The 19,309-nt window shown below is 40.0% G+C and overlaps 2 protein-coding genes across 5 annotated transcripts in view; both read right to left on the bottom strand.

The window, feature by feature from the left end:
• The window catches only part of tnrc6c2 (trinucleotide repeat containing adaptor 6C2), a 152,851-nt gene that overhangs the window by 72,538 nt on the left and 61,004 nt on the right, over positions 1-19,309 (bottom strand). The gene's annotated exons all lie outside the window — the stretch shown is intronic.
• On the bottom strand, positions 11,122-19,081 carry LOC308396394 (uncharacterized protein). 4 transcript variants are annotated; one of them, XM_080881656.1, is made up of 10 exons: positions 17,933-19,081; positions 16,802-16,901; positions 16,356-16,502; positions 15,942-16,123; positions 15,562-15,698; positions 15,346-15,436; positions 14,749-15,081; positions 14,386-14,560; positions 14,172-14,296; positions 11,122-13,973 (listed from the first exon to the last, which is right to left on the bottom strand). In XM_080881656.1, the coding sequence occupies exons 2-10, from the start codon at positions 16,884-16,886 to the stop codon at positions 13,647-13,649; spliced, it is 1,602 nt and encodes a 533-aa protein (XP_080737782.1). In that variant the 5' UTR covers positions 16,887-16,901; positions 17,933-19,081; the 3' UTR covers positions 11,122-13,646. The 4 variants fall into 4 exon arrangements, with proteins under 4 accessions (XP_080737782.1, XP_080737779.1, XP_080737781.1 ...); XM_080881653.1 differs by having other exon boundaries at positions 11,123-13,973; positions 15,346-15,439; XM_080881655.1 differs by having other exon boundaries at positions 11,123-13,973; positions 15,346-15,439; positions 18,839-19,081.

Below are 19,309 nucleotides of genomic sequence, written 5' to 3'. Positions count from 1 at the left end.
GATCACGCGGGTCTTCAATAAAGCCATTGCTGCGGTTTACGAAGCGTATTTCCGGTCGTGCTGATAATCTGCTTTTGCGATCTTGTAACACCCCCACCGCCCCACCTTCCAACACACACATTACTCTGAGCTCCCACGTCTCCATATGATGGTAGGGAAACCCACATCTCACAATATGAGAGACAGTAGCACAATTTTGAAGTAACTTTTAAGAGCACAAGTTTGATTTCTGTCTTGTACTTTTGACAGAAGTCTGAGGTTTTTGGTGATGTTTCAAACACTAAAGCCGTTTGTAGACTGTCTCAAGCATAGAACACACAACAGGAAATTCACACTAATGGAAAAACTCTGTTCGGTTTAGCACCTGTGTAGTGAATGCAGGAGGCAGAATACATGACACACAACTCCCACTTGCTTTCTTTGAGTTCTCTGCATAGTTACCTGCTCTTTTCTTGCATGGGCTCAATTACACATCACACATACTTTGTAGTAGGGAGCTGGCAGGGAAAAGACCAATGAATGTCTAATCCGACAAATTCAGGCATTTTTATATGCAGCTCTGTCAAGAACAGTACATGTGTGACAACCTATGATTATTACTGACGCTGTAAATGGCTACTTCTAGAAATTTCACAGCAGAATATGATTTATATTCTACTTAGTAATGACCGAGAACATGTGTTCAGCATGAATCAGATACACATTATCGAGCAAATTCTTTGGAAACTAAAAGTAAAGTTAGGTTTCTTTCAAAAGTAATTTGCAAACTTCAAACAGTGCACACCGTTCCATCAATATTTAGTGTAACCACCCCCTGCCTTTGAATGCTGTGAGAACCATAGAATTTGCACTGCTTGGTCTTCTTGTCACTGAAGACAGATGCTTCTGTATGGTTGAGGTTTCATAATCTCATCAAGAAGTCACGTCTCCAGTCTATGCGTTTCTCAGCCAAGGGTGCCATTTGTCACTTATTCCTACTCTAGAAATGCCCTTCTACTTTTTGCAGAGGATGCAATTCTGCTGGCTGCAAACCAAAATGTTCAGCTTGTAGCTGAGTGGGAAGATGCTGCAGTTCTATGCACAGCTTAAGTTGGTTTTATGGTCTTGCAAAGGTAGAATGCCCCCTCTTCGGCCCACTTTTCCAAACAAAATCTGGCAGATGTTAACGTCATCCGCTTCCAGCAATGTGCAGTCAGGGTATTGGAGGACTGTGCAGAATGGTGGGGTGCACTGGGGTGGGTGAAAACCCCTCTCCACCCTCTGTCCGACCAGAATCGACACATTTGTGGTACCATAAAACAAACTATAGCAGCTTACAGTCACTAGGGGGCAGTGTGGCAAACAATCAGTCTGTGGGCTACTCTTGTTTGTGCTGTTACAGGTCCTTCAGCCAGCTACGGAGAAGAACAAAGTTAAAGCATAACAAAGAGCTAAAGAGTGTTAAAAACTTCTCAAGATGTATTTTTTCTTATTCACTTCAATTCAATGTTATCTATATATAGCTCCAAATCACAACTGGTGTCTCGAGGATTGTTATGATAATTTTATCAGCTGTTGACCTATATGCACCATCGTCCAGGTTGAGATACACGCTGTTGGTGTTTTGTATGTTTGTGTAGACTATAACATCCTCTGCACAGGCTTTCCATAGATGGACACAAAAGCAGTATTATAAATTAGCCAAGAGGCTACACTCTGTGGGAAACATGCTGTATTGCTTCCTCAGGGTTGGGGCTGAGTCGCTGCTCGAAGTGAGGCAGTTGAAGTATCTCTGAACCTTGTTCACATGTGAAGGAAAATGTAACAAAAGACTGACAGGTGGATTCGTTGGTGTGACATTAGGAGGAATGTAGTGCACTGAAATGTGGTGAAGAGCGAGCTGAGGAAAAAGTTAAACCTTCTAGCAGTTGATCTTGATCTCTGTTATGAGCTCATAGTGACTGAAAGAATGAGAGTCCAAATAAAATCTCTGGAATTGTATAGAAAAAACAAAATAATGACTAAAAGAAGAAGAAAAACTACTGAATGTCAGCTCTCTCTACTATGGGCTCTCATTACTTGGTCTGAGGACACAGTGTGTGATTTTTTGCTGCGCGCGCACACACACACACACACACACACACACACACACACACACACACACACACACACACACACACACACACACACACACACAAAAGTACAATAGCACATTTTATCCCACTGATCACATTGATCTTCATCTTCTTACTATGTCTGCTTTTACATTGACTGCAATTTGAAATCTGCTCACATTAATGGCTGATCATTAGGAAAATACACAGGAAGAGTGAGAATCAAGTCCTTAATTAAGGCAAACTGATTTTTCTTTATCTCCGTTGTCACTTTCATTTTTAAGTTGATCTCATTTGCCAGTTTGTATTTCCAAAACCACTATCAGGATCTGGCAACACAACCATAATATCAAATAAAAAGAAATAAAAATAGCGTAACAAGAAAAATTACTCAACAGCTGTTCATCTATGTCACTTTAAAATGATACCCATGTATCACGTATAAATTACTGAAGCTGGAGATGGCTGAAGGGAAGCAGGGTAAAGCATCGTATGGATGTTTGGCTGAAAAAGTTGCTTTTCAGATGTAGTGCGATAATTAAAGTCACAAATGACCTCAATGAGGACATTAGTTACTTCATAAATTTAGGAGAAATACACACACACGGAGACACAGACGTCGAGTGACTAACGAGAGATCAAAGAAAATGTGAGAAAGAGAAGGAAAATGGGAGAAGAGAGCCTCAAACACTTCCAAGATAAACAGAACGACGCGCCATCTGAACCTACTTCAGAATATATACTATATATATACTATACTTCACTCTGCTGACCCATGACTGCACTCCATCACACAGCTCCAACCTCTTCATCAAGTTTGCGGACGACACAACGGTGGTGGGTCTCATTAGCAACAGGGATGAGACCGACTACAGAAGTGAGGTGAGACGCCTGGCCACGTGGTGTGCTGACAACAATCTCTCTCTGAATGTGGAGAAGACGAAGGAGATTGTTGTGGACTTCAGGAGAATGCACACCCAACATGCTCCTCTGACCATTGACGGAGCGTCTGTGGAGAGAGTGAGCAGCACCAAGTTCTTGGGTGTGCACATCACAGAGGATCTCTCCTGGACGTACAACACCACAGCACTGGCCAAGAAATCACAGCAGCGTCTCTTCTTTCTCCGCAAACTAAGAAGAGCAGGAGCTCCAGCCCCCATCATGTACACTTTCTACAGAGGCACCATCGAGAGCATCCTGTCGAGCTGCATCACTGTGTGGTTTGGAGCCTGCAATGCGTCCTGCCATAGATCCCTCCAACGCATAGTGAGAGCTGCAGAGAGGATCATTGGTGTCTCTCTCCCCTCCCTCCAGGACATTTACAGCACCCGTCTCACTAAAAAAGCCCTTTGCATAGCGGCTGATCCCACGCACCCAATGCAAAGCTTCTTCAAGCTGCTGCCGTCAGGGAGGAGACTGCGGAGTCTCCAGGCCAGGACCAGCAGACTGAAGGACAGCTTCATCCATCAGGCTGTCAGGAAGCTAAACTCCCTCCCGATTCTGCCCCCCTCTCCCCTCTTCTCCACCACGGTCTCACTGAACTCTGTCACACTCACACACACACTCACTCTCTGACGCACTCACTGGCCTGCTCCAGTCACTTTGTGGAGCATTGGACTGCTTAAGCATTGGACCTCATAAGACTCTGTTGTTACACTATCTCTTACCGTACACTACTAAATCCCCATTTGCACTATTTGCCTATTTTGCACCACTATGCCTTCTTACTTGAATATTGTATATTGTATATTGCATAGCTTTTTTTTGTTATACGTAAAATTGTATTGTATTTATTTAAATTTTTACTTTTTAATTATTTTATTTGCATTTTTCTAATCACTAGGGTTTGAGAGTAACGCAATTTCTATTCTGTGTATGTCCTGTACATGTGGCAGAATTGACAAATAAAGTTGACTTGACTTGACTTGACTTGATATACATCAAACAGCTACACTGCTCTTGTGTTCCCAGCAAAGGCTTGAAATACTCATTTAATACCCCTCTGTATCATAATCCATATGGACACAACATATTGAGGGATTATATGTGTGTGTACACAGAGCACATAACCATTCTCGACAACCCTTTCTGCCCTGGGGGATCGTAAAATGCTCATTAATTCCTTAAATTAGCTTAAATGCCCTTATTGAACAGCACCTTCATGATTATTTTTTGCTTATTAACTATTCCCTAAGTGGGCTGCCGAAGGTCCTATCAGGTCAAAGCATGTGTGCATGTCTGTGTAGGTGTGTGTGTGTGTGTCAGGGGAGGGAAAACCAGTTCAGACTCAGTCCTACTAAACCCCTCACCCTCCTCCCCTTTCCCCATTTCTCTCTCACGCCAGGCACAGGGACCCATTGCAGTTGCCTTGGTGACGCTGGCTGGCAGCCGACAGGAAAAGAGGCTGGCAAATAGAAAATGTCAATTACTGCTGAAGATATGTAGATCTGAGTGAGACACTGCTGCAATGAGAAAGAGTGGGAATGAAGGAAGAGAAAAAGAAGGAAGAGAGGACGTAGACCAGAAGAATGGGTGGGAAGAAAAAAAAAACACCCGAAAAGAGGTGTGATGTTAGACAGCGGCAGGAAAAAGGATGAGGACAGGGACGGAGACAGGTTGACGGGCAAAGATAGCAAAAGGTTACAGTGGATTGTTGAAGGAAGGAAAGTGGGGAAGGCAGGGAAGGGATGGCGAGGGCGCGTTAAAGCAGGAGATGAGAGGCTGAACGGAGCCCTGTCTGCTGACAGAGAACGTCTGTCCACATCTATTATAACACCTTTCCTTTTCTGAGGCTGACTGAAGCTGCATGGGTGCATTCATTATTCTCTCTCTCACGCTCTCTCCCAACCTATCTTCCATCCGCCACCTTCAGCAACAGCCTCTACATCTGGCTGGCAATTTGATTAAGTCTAGGAGATAAGGTCGCCAAGGAGAGAGGAGAGCAGAGCTGCTGGGGGTGGGGAGCGCAGGGGGTGTTAGGCCGATTCTGGAGTAATCACTGTATTGATCTCTGAAAGCATGTGGCTGGTGTAGATTATGGGACTGAGTTAGGTCCATGATGAGTTTTGGAGTTTGAGATAAGTGGTTATATGTATACTTACACGTGCGTGCGTTTATAGATTTAAATCCAGTGCAGTTAATTATACATGTATGCATGCATATCACACATGGTATACGTCCACCCTATCTGTATGTGTGCATAATTATCCTCTTTATGTTGGTGTATGCATTTCTGCGGTGTGTATGTGTGTGTTAGTTTGCATGTGCTTCACGCAAATGAACATATCCTTTCTGAGTATGACTAGTCCTAAGTTGAATTAATGCATTCCTACCCCCATTCCAATTTCCAATGGAGGTCTCTTGACCTCCCACTCTGCAGACACATAATGGTCCATTTGGGGTTTAGCAGCAGGCATTACCAGGAAGCATGGAGACACTAAGCTAGACCGTATTTCCATAAGACTGGGACATAGAGGCCCTTCTATACATACATTACGTTCTTTGTGTCTGAGAGGTCTCATATGGGGCTTGTCTACACCCATGCAGAAGCAATTGTATACACCCACAGCACTCCATAAACACCCAGGCACAGAGGATGGGATGCATATGCAGCATGATATGAAAACACATACACTTCTATAGGAATCGTCTCATATGTCGTTTAAGCAAACACAGGTATATATGCACATTGACATGACACGCACACAAAGATGGTAGCACAATGGGACCTGCACAGCAGCTGCAGAGTGACTGACACTGATAAGATCTGAAGGGCAACAAGCCACCACTGCTGTCACGTTGTAGCTTTGCTATCGCACACAAACATTTGTAGTCTTTTATGCCAGATGATGTTCCTCAGTTATGTTTTGGATTTTAATCTTATTTTCTCTTCAAACACAAAAAACAGCTTGGAGGTAAAGTTTTTGCATCCATGTGGATTATTGGCTAATTTAGCCAATTAAAATGCATGCATGCTACTAATGGAGAGGTTTTCTGGGCAACCAGAAAAACGAATGAAAAGTTGCACTCCCACCCTCAGAGACCTGCCGGTCAATGTCATTGGAATAATTAATTATGAGTAATTACAGTGGTAACAGTCGGGATAGGGTAAAAACTCGGGAACTGCAATCTTAATTCATTCATGTCAAAACGTATTATTTCATTAGAGGTGAAACTTCAGCTCTGTGCTTCAGCTATTCCATATAATATTTCCCCAGAAGATGGAAAAAAAGGGAAAAAAAGAAATAATGTCTTTAACTGAACAATATCACTGAAATCAAAAAGATGAAAATGTTCAATTTGACTTTAGATGTATTTCTTCAGTTTTACACAGTGCCAGGAGGTGCTTAAGATGCCATTAACTATTAGGGCTGGACTGACATCATCAAATCAATAATATGCGTAACTAAGTATCACCTCAATGAACACATTCCTAGGGCTCACTTAAATCTCTCTCTCCTTTTTTTTTAAACATACACACACACACACACACACACTATATACACAGTGCACATCATGCTCCACAAATATCAGCAAACAGCTGACACAGCTCTCTGTTGACCCACTTCTGATAGTATCATCTTCAAAGAGAAGGGAGCAAAAATCAAAAGAAAAAAAGGGGAGAAAGGAGGAGAAATGGGATTAACATGAATAAAGCGGAGTAATTGACCGGCGTTTCTCTGTCTAAGGCACTGTGCAGTGTTGGTGCTGTGTAGGTTAAGGTTGCCCAAAGGCAAAAAATGCTCTCCATTCATTTAAATTTACAGGCTTTTGCTGTTTGAAGCCAGCCACTCATCTTCATTTGGGATTCACACACAACTGCCCGTGGCAGATGGCTGTTTCATCATCATCACACACACATGCTCGCACACGCATACAAACGCATACAAATGCATACAAACGCATACAAACGCACAAAGTTGATGAAATAAGGTGGTATCTGTGTGTTTGTGTGTATGTGTTTCTGGATTGTGGATTCCAAAATATTATTTTAGCATAATTGGCTGACAGAGCCATTTGGAGTTAATTGGTTGGCTGACAGTCTAAACCCCAGGGCTTATGGGTATTGTAGTACGGATAATGCTGACAGTCTGCTTGTTCACACAGCCTGACTGAAACAATTATCTAAATGCTTGAATTAATCTATTTCTGGTGTTTTTGTTTATATTAGTAAGGAAAACAACAGTAAGGATGACTTAGCATGAAGTCCCTTGTTTTACTTGTCACTAGATAGATAGATAGATAGATAGATAGATAGATAGATAGATAGATAGATAGATAGATAGATAGATAGATAGATAGATAGATAGATAGATAGATAGATAGATAGATAGATAGATAGATAGATAGATAGATAGATAGATAGATAGATAGACAGACATCTATCTATCTATTGTATGTGTATGTGTCTATGAATTCAACCTTTTGCCTAAAGTTTTGAGCAACCACTCATTTCTTTTCACCTCCAACGAGCCAACCTTTCTTTTGGAGGTTTTTTCTTTGGACATTGGCTGCTTTTTCAATTATTTTTAGGCAATGACCTCAGGGGATGAACCAGTGCTGAACCAATTTTAAACTGTATCTTAAGACACTTTGCTACTACCAGTCTGACACAAAAACAGACAAATTGTTCCCATTTCTTACTTGATCCCTAAAATAATGCTAAAGATACAAAATTTGATATAACATTGTATTTCTGCACCAAAAAGGTTCGAAGAACACTTGACATATCTTGGCATGTTGCGCATTGTATTTTAAAAATAAACTGAGAAAACAGGATAAATGGATGATAAAAGTAGTGCCGGGCCTAAAACAAACAAACAAAAATACAATCTGCTGCAGATGAACAGTATCTGAAAGTCATGTCCTTCAGAAATAGCAAAAGCATCAAGCAAAGAGCTGATACGGGAGCTAAAAGAGATTTCAATTTAGTCGATCCACCTCATTGGCAATGGTTTCATTTTTTTAACATGGCAATGATCCTAAACACACTGTCATTCATGGATTGGCCTCCCCAGAGCACGAACCTCAGCATGATTGAGGCAGTCTAGGATCACCTCGAGAGAAAACAGGACAAAAGGAAGCCAAAGTAGAGCTTTGGAAAGTCCTTCAAGAAGCCTGGAGAAATACTTCTGAGATGTACTCAAAAATGACAAGAAAGCATGCATAAGAGAGTTCAGGCTGTGTTAAAGGTTTGATTATATATTCTATATCCATTTAAATATCCAATTCAATTTCCATTTCAATAAATTGCTGCACCTCTTTCCAATTATCCTGGAAAAAATGTACAAATGTGAGGGGTGACGTGAGACTTTTGCACAGTACTGTCCATTCACCTTTTCATGTAGCACAGGAAAACCATATTTTATAAAAACAGTCCTGCCAATACTGAGGTAATAAGTCAAGTCGAGTTGGTGAGGAATAACAGGTGGATCACAAGTGAGAAAGGTTTGAAACAGCTGCCTTAAAAACCCTGTAAACAAATCTATTAAAATATTTATGTGGCCATAAAGAGAAGTATACGTCACATAAAAAGCAACCAACTATTTAAAGTCTTGTTTTAATCATAATAACGAAGGAATTAAGAAATTGTTATACTGTGAAAGTTACTCCTGTTAGAAAACATTTTTATAAATTTATACATTACTCTCTTGAATATCTTTAGGAGATTTAAGGATTTGTTTTGGCAGGCGCTCCCTTGATGGAGGATTGATGTTTAAATTGAGATATCTGCAATAGTGAGTGCAGAAGTCTAGGTCAATAGCAGAGCGAATCTGCTATCTCAGTATCTCAGAAATCAAAGTAAAGAAACTCTTACACCAAACTGTGCCCCTGAGGCAAACTTCAACTTTGGCAGAGCTACTGTATGAGAGATGCTGCCACCTACAGCAGAAATGTACCAAATCCGCGCCTGGTAATGAATTCAGCTCAGCACACAGCAGCAGAGAAAAACCCTCCGGCAAATACAAACAGAGGTTCCCAAATCTGCTGCAATAAACCTCAATCATACGCTACTTAGGCTGACTGACAGTCAGTCAAAACTGAAGCACGAGTCCCTCGATTAAAAGGGGAAACAGAGTTGAAGAAGGTGAAACCGAAGTCATTTGTTTAGTTTGCTTTTCCTTATTAAAACTGTAAAATTTCTAAAAGAACTTCACGCTCACTCATGCTAAGTTGATATGAGGGAGTAATGAACTCGTGCCTTTCTCTGTGCTCTGCTTTTCTCACCAGCCATTCGTCTGATCCAGTTCACACTTCTTGGGCTGATGGCTGGGGATTCCAGGAAGTGGATCAGTGGCTGCTTCATGTTTCTTGTTCACAACAGCTTAAATGAGCAAGACAGGCATATGCATGGCAGCTCAAGAACATAGGGTTCACCCGAGGACTGACAAACTTTACCGCAATGTCTAAAACTGTGCCAACCCCTATGACTGCAACCCTGGTCCCCTTAAACCACCAATGGGCAACTGAGTCCAAAGCCATGTTCACCGATACTGCAACCTTTTCTAAACATCACCAGAAGAAAGTGCATGTGAGAACACACATGAATCAGACATCATCTGGTTTATAGTAATGTCAGCTTCCCAGCTGTGATGGTAATATTACAATGTGTGCTACATGTGAGAAAGGACAAGTGTGGAAATAATCCCAACCAGATTCTCCAAAAACTGCCTGAATTTTGAGGAGAATTGGTTTCTGCTGTCTGTGATGTTAAGTAGTCTGTGTTGGTGTGGGTTAGAGGCTTCCTGTTATTTAACATGAGATTATTTGCTCAGTATGAGTGCAAGACAGAAGGAGAGAGTATTTGTGACACTATAGAGACTTAAGACCTTTCCCAACCTACAGGGATGCTGGTTGAGACAGTGGGTGGGGGTTAATGTGCACTCTTTAGGGCATTGCAATCCATTCCCCATAATGCTTACTCTATGTGGCCCAAAGCCGCCCTTCATCATAGTTGATGGGCTAGAGAAAGACACTGGGACTTTATCTCCCACTTCCAGCATAAAGAAAGAGACTGTAGGCTCTACCAGCTGGAGAGCGTACTGTTTACATACAGCGATAAATGATTTAGTCTAATCTAGTTCATGACAATAAGCATATGGCTATCAGCTGAACAGCTCAAACAGAACTGAGTCATAATCTCTGCCTGTTTTCTTAGGCTTTTTATAGCACACATGTACACGCACATCTATGTCACAAGTATTGTTTACATACAGAAAGCCATCATGATGCTATAGCAAAAGAGATTAAATTTATTAGGAATCGAATAAAAATAATTTGATTTACTTAACGTTTGAATCTGCTGGCTGGGCCGGTTGAGTGTGGAGTTTGCACGTCCAAGGACATGCATGTCAGGTTAATTGCTGATTCTAAATTGGCCGTAGGTGTGAATGCAAGCATGAATGATTGTCTGTCTCTCCACGTTAGCTCTGTGATTGATTGGCGACCTGTCTAGGATGTATCCTGTCTCTCATCCTACACAGCAAAATCTCCAGTGTTAATTCAACTCCTATAGTGTTAAAGTTAACACTTTTCCAGTGTTTATATAATTCTCACTGGTTTAGAGTTAAAGTAACACTTTGCAAAGTGTTATTATTTTAACTCCATTGTAGTGTTAAAAATATAACACCCATAGTGTTAAAATTTCACTCTGTATGGTGTGAAGTGTCTTCACTCAGAGTGTAACTACCTAACATTTATAGTGTTGTTTTAGGACACTGATAAGTGTTCACTTTTACACTGGCTTGGGTTAACTCTTTTCACTGAGGGTGTTACTACACAACAACTATGGTGTTATTTATGACACTTTTAAGTGTTTATTTTCACACTGGATTGTGTTGACTGTTTTCACTTAGAGTGTTATTCTGTAACTTTTACAGTGTTATTTTGGCACTTTAAAGTGACATATATGAGCTTTTAAATACTAGTCTGTATTAATTGTCTGAATACAAAAATGCATTAAAGTGCAATTACTGTATGACTACTGTGTTACATTCAGTGAAAGTCCTTGTTAAGTCCCTTTACAGGATAAAAGGAGAAAACATAAAATTGGTCACATAAGCATTTTAATAAATATTAAATTCCAAGCACCATACAGCATACGTTCACAACAAAAATAATGGCACAATGTACAGACCATCATCATCACCATAAGCACTTTGCAAATCAAAGGGCTTGTATATTTCAATACAGTCTGCTTTAACAACATCTTTTTCATCCGTTTCAAACACTTTATAAGCATGGCAATGTTCACTGAAATTTTCAACCACAAGCTTCTGAACTATGAAGTAGGTGTGACTATTGACCAAAACTATTGTTTTTATTCTGCAAAACACCGGCATCTCATGTTCAGAACCACAACAAATGACCAATCCTGTTCTGTACTCAGTCCCATTAATGTTAACCCAATTAGCAGCGAAAGCCTCTTCTGCAACAGCAGGCAAGCCTAGGGAGATCATTTCACTATTTTCCTCACTATCAACATCAAATGATTTCAAGGGCCCATACTCAACATGGCTTAAAGGACATGTCTCCCACTTGTATGCTATGGATGTTTGATGTTTTTTGGCAAGTGACACTGTGATGTTCTTAAAGTTCTTAAGGGTGTCTTTGAACACCCTATGTTTAGCCTCACCTCTCATGCTCCATACATGCAATAATGGCCCAATTTTTCTGATGCAAGTTGGGTAGTGCAACATAAAGTGGTGTTTGGGAATCATGTTCCTACCTGGATACAACAATTTGAACAAGTCATGATGTTCCATTGTTAAATGTTTTAGAAGCACAGTCATGCCATGTGTAACAGATGGAGAGAATATGATGTTAATTATTTGCAACAATAGCAATAGCATAGTCCAGTTCTGATTTCCTTCTGGCACAATATCACCAAAAATTAAAGGAATGTTTCTTATCAGACAAAGAGTCTGAATGGAGTTAAGACCTATACTATTACCACTACTGTCTAAGTTCACCCTTGTTGGACGATTTTTGCTCTCCAAGTAGCCATAGTCAAAAGCATAGATCCGTGACAAAAGAGCAGGTTTCGGCAGAAAATTGTCTGACAGATATTCCAACAGTAACTTTATCTCATATTGTGCTACCCCTTCGAGAATATCATGCATAATGTCCAAGGAAAAGTTCTGGCAAACATGAAAGAATTGAAGAGTGTTCAGTGTAGAATTCTTTCTTAAGCCAAACACATGTAGCTTTTGAGGATCAGATTGCAACTCACTGCAGTGCATTTCAAAAAGTTCTTTCCCTCGTAAGATGATCTTTGGATCATCCTCAGTATACACACTCTGTGCATCCTGTTTTGCAATTAAACACAAACGACAAAAGTAACGTCCACTGAAAGACTCAACAAAACCCAAAATTGAGTGCATCCCCAAGTTGTCCCCAGTTATCTGACATATAGTGCCATGGACCTTTTCAGATGAGAAGGGTAAATCAATGCCATGGCTCTCCAAAAACTTTATGTCATCAATCAGAGGCTGTAAAATAGGATCAAAGCCGTATTTTTTCACATCTTCTGCATGAAACAATGCAACCAAATGAATGTTCATCAATGCAGAATTTAACTTTGGAGGCAGATTTCTGAGGACAAAATAGATTGCACCAACTTTGTGAACACCACGTTTGGAACCAAGTGGATTAGCAGTCTCAAAGTCATCATAATAAAGCTGAATTTGCAAAGAAGTCTGTGGTTTTGAAAACAATGGATGAGACTTATAGTAACTCCCATCACAAAAGTCTTCATATCTGTCTTCTTTTGATACACATGGTTTAGCAAGCAGCTCGCAAATATAAGAATTGCGACATATAAATTTGATTGTTTCCAAAATTGGAATGTACACAAAAGTGTCTTTTACTGGTACCTGGTCATAAGTGCCTGATTTTTTATTTAACCTTGTATCATAGCGTATTCCTAAAGTCTTTTCCACTGGATCCACAATTCCCCATTTTTCACGGAAATATGACTTTCTTTTAGCTTCAGTGTCGAACTTCTCAACTGGATTGTCAAAAGTCTCAAGACATTTTTCCACTGGAGATCTAACAGGATTTTCTGTTGGCACAACGTTCAGTACTTTATGTTTAAACTCACAGTGCAGTCCATCAGCAAAATCTTCCAAATCACAAACAAGTGATGACACAAAACTATTTGCCAAACCACTACCATTGAGTTTACCAATAATTTTAGTGCAAATTGCTTCAGAATTTTTTTTAATTCTTTGACCTGACCCATTGTTTTCAGAACACCCAACCTCTAGGCTCTGAGTAACACTTGTTCCTGCAACTGCTATGTCTGTATCTTGTAATCTGTCAAAATCAGCTTGAAATGACTCTGAGGGTTCTGCATCACCACTTTGACAACAATCTTCATCATGAACACTATTTAAATGTTTTTTTAAACCAGAATATGTAGTGAACTGACGGCTGCAACCATCTTGTGAACAAGCCAACTTAAATTTGGTGCTTGGATAAAAACTGTGACCTAGTCGCAAATGACTTATCAAAGCCTGACTGGTGCTATGCAGAGTTTGACAGATAAAACATTTAAACATGGTTCTCATTCAACATTTTGGCACGCAACTCACGAACACGTGGTGACTCATCTGTTGAGGTGGCATCAATGTTGAATATGGTGGTCTGCACAAAACTGTAGAGATGAACCAGTGACTCGTCGTAAGATAAGTTGAACACGTAGTGGGATTTGAAAAGTTCATCAAAAGCACTGAGTGAGCTGGTGGCTTGGCAGGGGATGAGCTGTTTGTCCACTGCGATGTAGAAGGTGTCAATGCTGTTCTGGGTTCGACCAACAGCGAGGATGTATGGTTGTTTACCATCTCTTGCTTGCAAGTGTTCATCAATGCTGCAGCATGACTAAAAACAAATGAGATATTGACATATAGGCCTAGCTTATACTTGCTGAGTATGAACCATTCATTCAGTTTGACATTATGTGCCTTGCTAACTTATTACAAAATACTAAGACACATACTTCATGGAGAGGAAAACTAAAAAGTGCAAAAACTGAAAAAGTGTTTTGTAGGATTTTAAAAAGTGAGACAACATATTTACCTTGTGAAAGTGCACCATTTTGTGTGCTGCATCAGTTGGACTTATTTTGGTTCTCCTCTTTCGTCCAGCTGTGGGTGGCAAAAGTTGAAGGAGTAGCAGCAGAGAGGCCATGTCACTGTCCCAGTCTGTGTATGGTTGAATTTATAAAACAATTTCAAAATGACAGGTAAAAATAAATATTATTAAAATCAAACAAGCATGGTGCGACGCCTACCATTTACATCACTCTCTGTTGGTTTCTCAGCAGCTTTTATCAAACGACACAGGTCAGTTGACTGAGTCAGCTGTTTGGCTTCTTTAATAACCTTTGGCTTGAATGACATGTCCCACTTCTCAAGCAACTTGGTGGCTGTTTCAGCACCAAACAGCAGCAGGAAGTCTTGATTGACCTGTTCATCATACACACAGGACATAAAGACAGTGCTCAACATTGTTTACATTGCAATGTGATTTTGACCAATATGGGATATAGCCTGACTGGGATGACCAATGATCACATCTTTTACTGTTGCCATCCACATCAGCAAAACAAAAAAAAAAGGATTAACAGTTGAAAATATCAAGTGATTTGACTTACTAGTCCTTTGACATCCAAAAAGCGTGGAAATGTTTTGAAGACATCTGCAGTTCTTTGTGGATCATGCACCAGATCCTGGCGATGTTGGAACGTCATTTTCATCTTCTGAAATACACTTGCTTCATCAGGAGAGTGAACAAGAAATGAGATGGCCTCCTTGCAGGCATCTCCATCAAGTTGCTGAGGCAATGTGGTTGCTAATCTTCTGCGCTTAGGCCCTTGTTCTTGATGCACTGGGACTTCCTTCACTGGCCGTTTGGTTGTAGACCTGGACATGGTTTTGAGGCGCCACGCTACATATCCAGTGCCTTTCACTCCGTCGTAGAAATGCTCCTGTCACATTTAAACATAGATGAAAAATAAACATCAAATGCGATCTTACAGACTTTGCAGATTCAGCAAAAAGAAACCCAAGGACTATTATCATGTAACAGGTGCAATACATGTTAAACAACATCCACAATTTCAATACAGTTTTATGACAATAGTTATTACGAAAGAGGAATTAAGATTTTTCTTTTAAATCATTTAGCTGATGTAATTATTCCATGATGAAAACTAAATAATGTGCTGTTTTACAATCACTGCATGACTTACATAGCCGTTTGGAGAAAATGGATCCTTCAATGAGGGAAAGAGTGTAATTATTCCAAGGGCATATTTCTCCTTTTGCTTACGGGAGGGAATTCTGCTATAGAGGAAATACAATTGACAATGTTAAATCAGAAGTATGTGTCTTTACTGCAGTATACATTACAAGAATATTCCATATGGCCCATCTTTACTTTTTTTATTAGGTACTATTACTCTTACCCATGTCTCTCAGTCATATCACTTGCCAATATGTTAACAAGCTGCCGCCGGGTGCGGTGGCTCAGTGAATTTTCGGCATTGTATTCTTCAAGAATTTCCTCTCCACCAGGTTTCCTAGTCAAGGCATTTTTAACCATCTGCTCATATAAAAGGGAAAATAATAACAATAAAAACTTGTTTGTCAGTAAAGGTGAAAGTTTAGAGGAATGTCAACAAACCTGTGAAAGACATATCTAGCAAGAAGCACTAACTTCTACTAACATTTTTTCATACAGGGCAAGTTGGGAACCACCATGTTTTGAATTTCAATTTGTATAACAATCTACAGTATAAATGGTGTCAACTCAAAAATACAAAAGACATTTTCTGTTCTCAATTACCTCTTTTGCAGCCTCTGACACAGAAACATTTGGTGCAGAACTGTCTTTGCTGGATCTACTGCGGCCTGCAGGAATGCCCTTTTCCCTGAGGTCACTGTCACTTGATGAAAGTGATATAGTGTCCGTGAGGGAAGATAATGTATCCGAGGAGGATGGTGTGGAATGAGCTAAAGGACAAAAATCTTTGGGAGAGATGATTTGGTTAACTTTCTTTAGGCTACTCCACAATGCCATTAATAACACAATTTCAATGTTCATGTTCAGACAACATTCTATACAAATATGACCCAGCCCTGTCCACTGTCATGTATATTGCATGAAGACAGGTCAATGTCATCTGCATCAAGAGCAAAAGAACTTGGCTCTACATTGAGTGGGCTATACTCTGAAAATTTAAGTTATGATAACATTTACCTTCATCTGAAATCTTTTCACGTATTGTCAGGCATAGGTCTGGTTGGGCCTCCAGTAACTCCAGAAAAATGTCTTCTTCGACAGCTGTGTCAGTTTCATCGAAAATATCAAGGTCAGCAGCATCCGGAAGTCCAAACTTGGTTTTGGCTTTACAAAAAGATAAGCATAATGTCACCTAAAACGCCTGAAAAACTTTTTTAAAAACTAATTTTGACTTTTTTATTTAGCTAATATTTATTAACAGCTGTTTTACCTGTCTTTAAAATGGTTAAATTAGACAAGTCTGCAGCAACAATATAGGCCTAGGCCTACTGCTCTGTACTGTTTTTAATGTCACACATTAAAATAAAATGTGTTAACATTTAATTCGTTTTTTAAATAGATGAGATGCAAACATGATGAACTGATACATGTGCAACAAATTTTGTTCTGCCAGGTTATCTTACCTTCACTGATGAATTCTAGATAAGTGAATCCTGCGTGCAATTTAATGTACTTCTTTACATTGAGGTATTTCACTTTCAGCAACATGTCTTACAACAGCACCTGGTGGAGAGAAGGGGGCACAGAATATTTTTTACCATATATTTAAACCATAGCTTAAGTGGCAACAAATCCGGACAACTTTAAGAAAATATTAGGCTATACATTGTGTGATGATCTGTGAAGGGGTGACAGACCACTTCAACCTCAGGAACATAATTTGGCTTCCCCCTGCGCACTAAAATAGCTGAACTTGGGTACACAGAAATAGCATCCAATGAATTATCCACCCATCCACATGTTTATAAGACGACAACGGCGATCTTCTCGTCTGCACGCAGGCTAGATACTTAGTTCTGCTATGTTGCGAGTAAATCGCTGTAGCCTACTTGGGGAAAAGCATCTCTGTTTAAACCATGTCAGGATGATAATCCACATAAAATTTCCTGTTGAACGCACACCTGCCTTCATCACGCTTTCACTTATGACAACAAATATCCCTTATACTGTAAATTAATGAGTGCAAGTCTTACATTTATATCGGGAGTTTCTGACACATGCACAGCCGTCTGGCTAGTTGCTACTTTGTGGTGGTTGTTTTGTGACACGACATGCTAGGATTATCAGTGGAGGCGACGTCAACGACCCTCAGTCGTTATACCGCTTTGTCTTAAACACTGGATGGTAGCCTATTTCACTAAAACTGTAGAAAAGGGGAAAATGTTCCCTTAGATTAGGCCTACTACAACATAGGGCTGCTCGATTATGGCAAAAATGATAATCACGATTATTTTCACTGAAATTGAGATCTCGATTATTTGACGATATTTATTTAACAATAACAATGTATTGAATAATGACTTTAAAGATTGTCAAAAAATAATATAAAATAGTGTGCAAATACTGATAACAGTGCAAATGTTTGCAATATAAAAAATAAATGAAAAATGTAAACATCTATGTTTAGTGAACGTTGCAGTGTTGCTCTGTGGTGCAGCTACAACACTGTAGCAAAGTTTACACACTATGTCTACTTGATCCACGTCTGACTCCGCGAACCCATAATGTTTCCACACCACTGAAGTTTTTTTTACCTCTCTTTTCAACCAACGGCAGTCACTCTCCTCTCCAAATAACTTCTGCTTAGCTTTCCGAGCTTCCCTCGGGTCCTCTTAATTGTTGTGACACGTGTTCGAAATGCAGAGAGGTGCGCTCGATTTGCCACACGGAGCAGCGCGAGAGTAAAGCACGAGGGAGGGGCTAATAATCGGCTCAGTCATTTTTAATGATCGTTGAAAGCCCAGATCGTAATCGTGATTAAAATTCGATTAATTGAGCAGCCCTACTACAACATGTATGATATATCCTAACCGTTAGCAAGCAATCCATGCACAAACGCAGCGCGCCTTGCTTGGTCACTAACATCTAACAGAATTCCATAACCCCCTGCCACTTCAAAGATTTGTAGGCTAGGCTACTGCTAAACTCGCTGGTAGCACGTGTAATTAGCCTATCTTGACGCTTTCCAAAACTTGACTTGAACGTCTCCATGTGATTGTTTAGTTCACTTTTAAATAGGATATTTCTGAGGCGAATGTTCGCTTCCCTTAAAAGCAGTGGGCTAAACGCATTTGTCTTAGCTGCCAGCTAGGCTACCACAAATTCAAATTTTAACATTACATTTAACATATCCAGAGGATAGCTAACTCCTCCCTCGTTTCATTTAATAAGCATTGAACACTGGAAAGCATTTCTCTTATGACATTAGAACTAACTAGAATTGAGAATTATATTAAGCACGCATTTATTTTCGCTGCAATATTAACTTGTTATAGAGGATAGTTTAGCTACCTAAGCTAACGAATCCCATCTCTTACCGCAGATGAATACACTCCACATTAGGAAAATATTGCATGCTTCTGATAAATAATGTTATAGGCTAGTTAGTTACAATATTTAATAATGATAAAATAACATAGGTCTTGTTGTATAGTTCTTACCTGAACAACCTCCTCGATCTTGACAGCAAACTTCTGGCGGACTCCTCATGCCCATGAGCGCGAAAAACCCGGATGTGGAAATCAACTCCAAATGAGTGTTATAGTATTGACTCTTTGAAATAACTCCGGCTACAGAGCTTTTTCAGCACCGTTAGTGTTACTGTAACTCTCAAACCAACACTTTTCAACTCGAAATTTTTAACACCAGTAATTTTAACTCACATCAACACTTCGGATTTTGCTGTGTACCACACCTGGGATAGACTCCAGCCGCCCACAAACCTTAAGTTGATAAGCAGCAAAGAAGATTGATAGATAGACGGATGATTTAATCCATTCCCGGGAAAACAAGGACAAATAAAACACCTTGATTTTTAAGCTATTAGTAATTATTCTGATCATGGTAGATCCCCGAGCTCATCCGGCATCGGCACAACCATAACCTGGATTGCAATCTGAGCCCAGTGTTCT

This window comes from Rhamphochromis sp. 'chilingali', assembly GCF_963969265.1.
Source record: "Rhamphochromis sp. 'chilingali' genome assembly, chromosome: 4".
Lineage (NCBI taxonomy): Eukaryota > Metazoa > Chordata > Actinopteri > Cichliformes > Cichlidae > Rhamphochromis > Rhamphochromis sp. 'chilingali'.
The sequence above is the reverse complement of the archived record's forward strand: the minus strand, read 5'-3'. Positions and strand labels throughout refer to the sequence as shown.

Bases quoted from the DNA above. Each gene is read 5' to 3' on its own strand.
- LOC308396394 (XM_080881653.1), bottom strand. From the start codon at position 16,886: ATGTTGCTGAAAGTGAAATACCTCAATGTAAAGAAGTACATTAAATTG. The intron at 14,561-14,748 runs GTAAGTCAAATC...TATGATGAACAG, and splicing joins TTTTGGATGTCAAAGGACTA to GTCAATCAAGACTTCCTGCT. The intron at 14,297-14,385 runs GTAGGCGTCGCA...AACCATACACAG, and splicing joins AACAGAGAGTGATGTAAATG to ACTGGGACAGTGACATGGCC.